Genomic DNA, 9,201 nt, shown 5'->3' with positions numbered 1-9,201 from the left:
CACGTGGCGGCACTGTTTTGTCGGCAACATTTTACTTTTTCATTTGTACCTTTTATTATGTTTGTAACAAGTGTCCAGTACTGTTTTGTCAGCTAGATCTTGGCCTTACATTTGTCCGTACTATTTGGAATCCTTATGTATTACGTGTATGGCTTGTATCTCTTGTAAGGCACCCTCTTTCCCTATAAAAATGAGGCTTCCCTTCTTTCAGAGGGCAGATCATTCAGAAATAAAATTTTTCTCTTTCTCTGCATGTCTCTCTCTAGCTAAATATCTATGCATTAGTTCTGCTAAGCCACTCTCTAGCTCAACGTCCTTCTTCCTTCACAAATGTTTCTCCTCTTAATAGGCTCTCAGTTCAGCTCTGCCATGGTTGCCTATTAAGTCTAGAATATTTTTGTGATCCTAGAAGCGGCGACTTATAGGCCTCATGTCTCTTGGAGAAGATTGATATGTGGCGCCTTTTACAGTTTAGGGTGATTTATGGAGCTTTTGTCCTACTCTCTGATCCTGTAGAGGCCCCCAGCTCACCAGCCCACGTAGCGAGCATCACTGTAGCAACACTATTCACACAGTTTAAAAGTATCTCGACTGAAAACCAATAACCACCTTAAAAACTGACTGACGGTACTTGGTAACCTCTGGTATAACAACGCCATATACATCTTAACAGAAAAACCAGTTTGGTTTAGAAAAGCCGGTTAACCGCTTTTGAACACCCTTACTTGTCATTGCTCAGCATAATAGGAGTGTGCAAAGTTATCTACTATCCGATCTGGATCCATTATCCGATCTGATTCCATTATCTGATCTGATTCAATCTAAAACAAGCGAACATCCAGAAATCCGAATCAGGATTTAGATTGCAATTTGGAGATATCTGGATTTCCAGATTAAATGCCTGTTTAGGGTCTGCGAAAAAGCGGATATTCGATCCGCTCTGGGTTTTTTAGCAGCCCAAAAAAACCCAAATAATTTTTTCTTTTCTCTTTCCCTTTCTTTCCTTTCCTCTTTCCAAGTCTTTTCTTTGTCATTTTTCCTTTTCTTATCTTCTTCCTATTCCTCTTACTTAATCTCATTTTATTTTTTCCAGATCTAAGAAATCAGACAAGAGGAGTTAATTGGGTTTTGTCCTGTTCTTGGCTTTTGGAGAATCAGTGTTCTTGGTTTTTGGAGAATGGATTTAGTTTGCGTTCTGGTTTTTTTTTTTTTTTTTCCCCATTTTTTAAGACCTTTTTATTTCCATTTTCTCTGGATTTTTTTTTTTTTTCGACAGTGTGTTTGGTATGGAAATATGTGGGTGGTGTTTATGGTGGTGATTCAAACTTGGCTGGTGGTGATTCGAATATGGGTGGTGGCGGTTGACAATGAACCTAATTTTTTGGTGGAGGTTGCGATTTGATTTTAAATTAGATTTGATTTTAATTAATTGGCATTGAAAGAGATTTGTGGCAGATTTGATTTAGATTTCAGATCTTGATTAAAGGTTTAGATTTTAGATTTTGATTCAGATTCATATTTTGATTTTGATTTGATTTAAAATTCATTTAATTTTGAGTACTATTATACTAGTTCACTTGAAAAGGCAAGAAAAACAGATTTAGATTTTAAATTTTTTGGAATATTTAATACTTAGATTAGAACCGGATTAGTCAAAAACTGGACCAGATTTGGATCGATTTTAATCCTAATCCGAAAATTCAGATTGGATCAAAAAACAAGCAAATCAGATCAAATATCCGGTTTTGAACACCCTTACCAAATAATCTTCACTTTCCTACTTTCATCTATCTTCAAAAAGCTCAAAACCTCATCAAACACATTTCTTATTCTCCAAGTTAGTAATTAACAAGAGAAAAGGTTAACCACATATTCTAACTAATCTGGAACATTTCTTATTCTCTAAATTATTAATCAACCAGATAAAAGGTTAACCACATATACTAACAAATCTTTCAAATTTCTTATTCTGTAAGTTATTAATTAACCGGAGAAAAGGTTAGCCACATATTCTAACCACATTATTAATTTCATTTTAATTGGTTTGTCACATAATTAATGAAGCTTATTTAGGTATACATAGAGGGACATCTTACTTGTATATGCATACATACGATGGCCCTCTTGCAATATTATTACTTAATCTTGTCATTACTCTACATAATCTTCACTTTCCTACTTTCATGTATCTTCAAAAAGCTCAAAACCTTATCAAACATGTTTGATATTCTCTAAGTTATTAATTAACCAGAGAAAAGGTTAACCAAATATTCTAACTAATCTTGTGCATTTCTTATTCTCTGAGTTATTAATTAACCAGAGAAAAGGTTAACCACATATTATAATAAATCTTGCACATTTCTTATTCCATAAGTTATTATTTAACCAGAGAAAAGGTTAACCACATATTCTAACCACATTATTAATTTTGCTTTAATTGGTTTGTCACATAATTAATGAAGCTTATTTAGGTATAAGTAGAGAGACATCTTACTTGTATATGCATACATACAATGGCCCTCTTGCAATATTATTACTTAATTTGGTCATTAGTCTGCATAATCTTCACTTTCCTACTCTCATATATCTTCAAACAGCTCAAAACCTTATCAAACACATTTCTTATTCTCTAAGTTATTAATTAACTAGAGAAAAGGTTAACCACATATTCTAATTAATTTTGCACATTTCTTATCCTCTAAGTTATTAATCAATCAGAGAAAAGGTTAACCGCATATACTAACAAATCTTGCACATTTCTTATTCTCTAAATTATTAATTAACTAGATAAAAGGTTAACCACATATACTAACAAATCTTGCACATTTCTTATTCTGTAAGTTATTAATTAACCAAAGATAACGTTAACCACATTACTAATTTTGTTTTTAATGGTTTGTCACATAATTAATGAAGCTTATTTAGGTAAAATTGAGGGACATCTTAATTGTATATGCTAGAGATGAGCATGGGTAAAGCGTAGAATAAGAACCAACGAGTACCGACCCTCTGGTTCCAGGTAGGGACTGAAACAGGCCTCATTAGGGTTCGATTTTGGTTCCAATTTTGGAAAATTGGAATCAGAAATTTTCGGGTTTTGTTTCGATTCCTATATTGCTGGAATCAGGAACCAGAATCAGAATGAAGCTTCGAGTACCTGGGTAGGAACCAAGACTAAATTATAATTTTTGTAAACTTTAAGGATGTATTTGTAATTTTTTGGGGGAGTATTTGTCATTTTTTAAAAGTAAGGGATAATTAAATTAACCCAGGTACCCGAAACCTATGTTTTAGGTTCTAATTCCAAGTTTCTAGGAACTAGAATTAGCCAGGTTTCGATTCTAAATCTTAGAAACTGATCGGTTCCTGTTCTGATTCCAATTTTGATTCCGATTCCTTCAAAAAATGTAGTACCCGGAACCGCTCACCCTTAGTATATGCATAAATACAATGGCCCCCTTGCACTATTATTACTTAATCTTGTCATTAATATGTATAATCTTCACTTTCCTGCATTCATCTATCTTTTAAAAGCTATAACCTCATTAAACACATTTCTTATTCTCTAAGTTATTAATTAACCAGAGAAAATGTTAACCACATAGTCTGACTAGTCTTGCACATTTCTTATTATCTAAGTTATTAAGCAATCAGAGAAAAGGTTAATCACATATTCTAACAAATCTTGCACATTTCTTATTCTTAAAGTTACTAATTAACGAGATAATGTGTTAACCACATAATCTGGCCACATTATTAATTTCGCTTTTAATGGTTTGTGACATAATTAATGAAGCTTATTTTGGTATAAATAGAGGGACATCTTACTTGTATATGGATACATGCAATGCTCCTCTTGCCATATTATTGCTTAATCTTGTCATTATACTCTGCATAATCTTCACTTTCCTACTTTCATCTATCTTCAAAAAGCTTAAACCCACATCAAACACATTTCTTATTCTCCAAGTTATTAATTACCTAGAGAAAATGTTAACTATATATTCTAACAAAACTTGCACGTTTCTTATTCTCTAAGTTATTGATTAACTAGACACAAACGTTAATGACATAGTCTAACAAATCTTGTGTAATGAAATATTGGAATTACGTAGCAGAATATAAAACAAAAAATTTAATCCCAATTACAATAAACCCAAGATCAGGGTTATGATTATATGTGTATTTAATTAATAAATTTATACTAGGTTTAATGAGAACTTACTATCATTAGAGACTCTGTCACTTTAATTTTCCTTCGACAAATCAGTCAAAGCATAGGATTGCACGAATTTGTCCACGCGAAAGCACCAAAGGATCAAGAGGAAAAATCAATAGCTAGATTAATTTGAGAATATACAATTAGGTTTTTCTTTTAGGGTTGGAGTTTAATATAAAATAACTTTAAACTTTTTCCCTCAATAAATAGTAATAGGCGGCAACCCTAGATTAAGTGGGTAATTTATACTCAATCACTTTATAAAATTACCAAAAGGCCCCTTATGATAAAATTACCTAAAGGTCTCTTTCACTGAAAAAAACCCTAAATCATCTCTTTTGACTCGGTTTATTAAAGAGATCAAAATTTTCTCTACCAATTCTAGATATGATATCTAAAATTCCAGAAATAAGATAGTTCATTCCATAAACCCCCAAAGTATTAACCTTTACAATTCAACCTTCTTTTGTGTGTGACCTATAGGTACTCTATAATGTTGTTAGTGAACAAAATCATGATTAATCTACAATTAATCGTCTTTATATTCATAGACTAAGATTGACATCTAGCAAGACATCATAGCCATCCAAATGATAGAGAGTCAGCAGAAGACATATACCTATCAACAGTATGGTTACCGTGTAATCAAATATTTTTATTATCTGTTATCTCATCAAGGCTAAGGCACGGAAATAGTGACTATCTCAAATACTCCCTTCATATATATTGGTATTTGGTTATTGGATCAACGACCGAACTAAATCTGATTAAGTAACAACTCAATCTTACTGCAGCCACAGATTTGTAGTAGTTGTCATTTAACCAAACTTTACTATGAGATTACTTCTCCAGTACCTAGGAGTGGTGAATCATTTGTTGATCCACTGTAGTCTTAGTGCACTTCTCAATGTAGTTAATCACTACCATTTTTATAGTTCTAAGAAAAAAACTACATTAAGCTAGTATCAAACTACACTAATAGATGCACAAGACACTCCAATGATCTTAAGTCTAAGTCTAAGGATCACGTGCATTACCAACCGTTAGAGATTTTTTTTCATAGACACTGGGGTTACCATCTATATAGAATCATCTGGTGAGTCAATCAAGTGAGGTCTATCACTATATTTCGGTAGGATCGTTCAACGCTACGATAGTCTTATCGTATTAACTATGTCTTTGGTTAAAATAATATTGGGGTTATGGACATTTTTATAATGGCCACCTCATGTGCTCATAGGGTTCTCGCAATCTAAAGTCAAAACACACTTGATCCTCTTGTCATGATTCTACTATTCTAAGGACGTATATCATAACATATTTATAAATATGAAAAACAAATTAAATATAGAAAATGTTTTTTATTAACAGATAAGTATGATACAAAATTAGAGTCAATTATAAGATTTTATTGGCTTTAGGGCACCTACAGTGACAGATGTAATGTGTGAGGAGAATCAGATTTGGAGCTTGATGTAAGTGAGTCTATTGAAGCTGATCTGGATGGAGTAGATTGATAGCCTGTGGAATTACCAAAAACAGACACTTCATTAGTGGAATGTAGCTCTTCTTTGGTAAATAACATAACAGTAAGTTTTTTTTTTTTACTATATGTACTAGCTAATTAAGAGATGCTCTGCAAATTAACTAAAGAAGTCCATTCCTCCTAAAACAATGGCCACCGTTAACGTAGGCATGCAATGGTACTTCATAATCTCCTTATTCATCTTCATTATGTGCACCTTTCTTCTTCGCTTTCTCTTCAAAAGGCCAACCAGTTCATCAAGCACCACCCACTTGCGCCTCCCTCGAAGCCCACCTGCTCTTCCTCTCATTGGTCATCTCCATCTCATGAGCCTAACAGTCCACAAATCCGTCACTGATATCTGCCATAAATATGGTCCTCTCCTCTATCTCCGTATTGGATCTATGCGCTGGGTTGTTGTTTCATCAGGTGCTGTGGCCATGGAAATCTTCAAAACACATGATATTAACTTTTCTTATCGCCCACAATCTGTTTTTAGGGATAGTATATTCCTGGGAAATCTTGGGATGTTCACTGCACCATATGGAGATTACAGGAGATTCATGAAGAAACTTTGCGTTAATGATCTACTTGGAGCGCGGCACCTTGAAAAGTCACGTAATGTTAGACGCGAAGAAATTGTGCGACTCTTGAGCAAAATATTGGAGAAAGCTGGTAAAATGAGGTTGTGGACGTGGGTAGTGAGTTAGGGAAGCTTGCAAGTAGTGTCCTATTGAGGATGGTGACGGGTGCAGGATTTTCAGAGGGAAATTGTGAGGCTGATATGATGAAAGAGATGGTGGAGTCACTAGCGCTGACTGTCAAATTTTTGTCTGCTGAAGCACTAGGTCCTTTCAAAATATTAGCGTCCTGGTTGTTTGAGAAACTGGGTTGAGAGATAATTAAAAGGTATGATGAGTTGTTGGAAAAGTACTTAGAAGAGCATGAATTAAGAGCAAATGGAGATGGCGACAGATCCGAAAATAGAGATTTGATGGATATCCTCTTGGAGGTATATCATGATGAAAAATCGGAGTTCAAGATTACCAAAACAAACATCAAAGCCTTCCTTCTGGTATAAAGAGAATCCAATTAAACATTTTTAGTCAGTCCTTTCTTTTCTTTATTGAGTATTAAACATAATAGATTAAATAATATTCCTAAAATATACCTGCAGGATATCTTAATTGCTGGAATCAATGGCACAGATGAGACGGTAAAATGGGCAATAGCGGAGCTTATCAACCATCCTGATTCATTTAATAAAGCTAGGGAAGAGATTGAATCAGCTGTTGGAAGAAATAGACTTGTTGAAGAATCAGATATACGAAATCTTCCTTTTTTGCAGGCTGTGGTGAAGGAAACAATGAGAATTCATCCACATGTCCCTATAATATTCAGGGAACCCCATAGAAATTGTAATATCAAAGGCTTCGATATACCTGGAAAAACTATAACACTTATTAATGCATATGCCATAATGAGGGATCCTGAGTTTTGGGATAAACCAAACGAGTTCCGCCCTGAGAGGTTCTTGGTTTATTCCAAAGAAGAAGAAGATAGTGAGACAAAGAAACAACTTTTCAATTATTTTCCATTTGGAGGAGGAAAGAGAGCCTGCCCGGGTGCATTGTTATCATCAAACATCGTGAGTGCTGCAACAGCTGCAATGGTTCAATGCTTTGATTTTGAAGTTGAAGGCAGTAAGTTTAAACTGCAAGCTGGACCAGGAATGTCAATGCACTTGTCTCAGCAACTTATGTGTCGCCCTGTGGTTCACTTCAACCCATTTGCTCAAACATGATATTGTTTACTCAAGCCCGACATAACAAGTATTGATCAAGTAGTAATTAATTTTCTTTCAAGTGCTAATTGTCTAGAAAGGAATAAACTGGAAATCTGTAAGATCCTTCTGCAGATTTCTTTATTAATTGTGGCATTATATGTGTACAAAAAATTCTATCCTAAATAATGAAGCTTGATTTTGTCAATTTTTCCTGTACGCATCGCCAGCAAATAAATACACTAATGTCTCATTGTCTCTCAAAATTTTGAAGCTTCCTTGCTATAATTAATTATGTATTTCAACTAATACATCATCACAGTCTTTCTTATATACTAAATGATAAGAGAAAATATGAACATTGTGCTTTAACTAATGGTTTTTTTTTCTCTTGTTATAATTAATTGTTTTGTTAAAATATAACTTTCCAATAGTAAGCATAGTAACTATATAAATACCTGCTATGACATACGCAGCCACAAAGAGATTCGTAGCAGGGCACCGCGCATTCCCATGCTGTACTACGTACAATTTGTTTTAGTTGATCGTATTTTGCTGCTTATTGAGGGGATGAGGAGATGGTTGAAACTTGAAGTAGAATTGTTGGTGGCTTGCGTTATTTATCTGATTTATTTCTTGTTCTTGTTCGCCATGAACAGAGTGATGACCATAAAGATTAAAGCCAACAAGAGGTTATCGAGGTGGGGATTTCTTCTCTTTTCATGTTCAAGAAGCAAATGAGGTGAAATAAGAGAGAAGAAGCCATTGCGAAAACGGGGAAAAACCGGATTGACCCGGGATTTGAAGACCCAAATTGTTCCCTTTCCTTTTCTTGTTTCAGTAATGATTCTTCTTTCACTTTCCCTTTTCTTCATCCATTTGCTCCTTGTGCATGTGTACATGTTTGCTAATCTCAGCTTCGGTGACAGAGTTGATCATGTATGTACTCATTTCCATTATTTTGTTTTAGTTGATTGTGTTTATGTTGATGCGTAATGAAGGGAGAACTCTTAGCCATGGTGATTTTGTGTGAGGGAGAACATGGGGCTGTTGGACCTCTGGCTTTAATAGTTCAGGATGCTGTCTGCACAAGGATGGTGGGAATGGGACTGTTAGGCAGGCAAGGTGCTGGCTACTAGGCATGAGCTAATAAGTGCAGTAAGGTCATTCACCCTAATTCCGTCAAACTTAACGAAAAAAAGCTAACGATAAGGAGTTTAGAGTTAATACCGAACCAATGCAGTGTTTACAATATTGAGAACAAAGGTTAATGATAAGCAGATAGCATAATATTATACATATAATATTTTTATACAACACAATTTGTTAGGATAAGTTGATCAATTTTTAATTAAAAAAAATAAACTTTTATCCAATCATCTTTCGTCATATCATATTGTATAAAAATGTTATACGTACAATATTTCTCAAGTTGATAGCAGTGAATTAAAAAACTTTTTCCCACTTCTCCAAAAGTAACATATAAACATATTACTTATTTCTTCTGAATATATAAAATATGCAATTAATTATTCAAATTTATTTCAGATTTTAAGGTTTATGTTTATGTAATTGAAACTTATTATCAATTCTAAAGATGTAATCAAATGCTAATCTTGTTTTATCACGCTAACTCATCGTGTCATCATTAATCTTTGGTAATCTCTATATGCT

The 9,201-nt window shown here is 34.0% G+C and overlaps 1 protein-coding gene across 1 annotated transcript; it reads left to right on the top strand.

Annotated features, from left to right (window-relative positions):
* Window positions 1-5,893: 5,893 nt before the first annotated feature.
* On the top strand, window positions 5,894-8,666 carry LOC116142945 (cytochrome P450 705A5-like). The gene is made up of 5 exons (XM_031428361.1): window positions 5,894-6,419; window positions 6,500-6,592; window positions 6,683-6,819; window positions 6,922-7,518; window positions 8,529-8,666. The coding sequence occupies exons 1-5, from the start codon at window positions 5,894-5,896 to the stop codon at window positions 8,664-8,666; spliced, it is 1,491 nt and encodes a 496-aa protein (XP_031284221.1).
* The last annotated feature ends 535 nt before the right edge of the window (window positions 8,667-9,201 follow it).

This window comes from Pistacia vera, unplaced genomic scaffold (assembly GCF_008641045.1).
Source record: "Pistacia vera cultivar Batoury unplaced genomic scaffold, PisVer_v2 Contig421, whole genome shotgun sequence".
Taxonomy (NCBI): domain Eukaryota; kingdom Viridiplantae; phylum Streptophyta; class Magnoliopsida; order Sapindales; family Anacardiaceae; genus Pistacia; species Pistacia vera.
Note: the sequence above shows the minus strand (reverse complement) of the source record. Positions and strands in the feature narration are given on the sequence as shown.

Coding starts and splice junctions, on each gene's coding strand:
- LOC116142945 (XM_031428361.1), top strand. CDS start 5,894: ATGGCCACCGTTAACGTAGGCATGCAATGGTACTTCATAATCTCCTTA. Junction 6,593..6,682: donor TTTGTCTGCTGAAGCACTAG/GTCCTTTCAAAA, acceptor AAAAGTACTTAG/AAGAGCATGAATTAAGAGCA. Junction 7,519..8,528: donor AACTTATGTGTCGCCCTGTG/GTTCACTTCAAC, acceptor TGCGTAATGAAG/GGAGAACTCTTAGCCATGGT.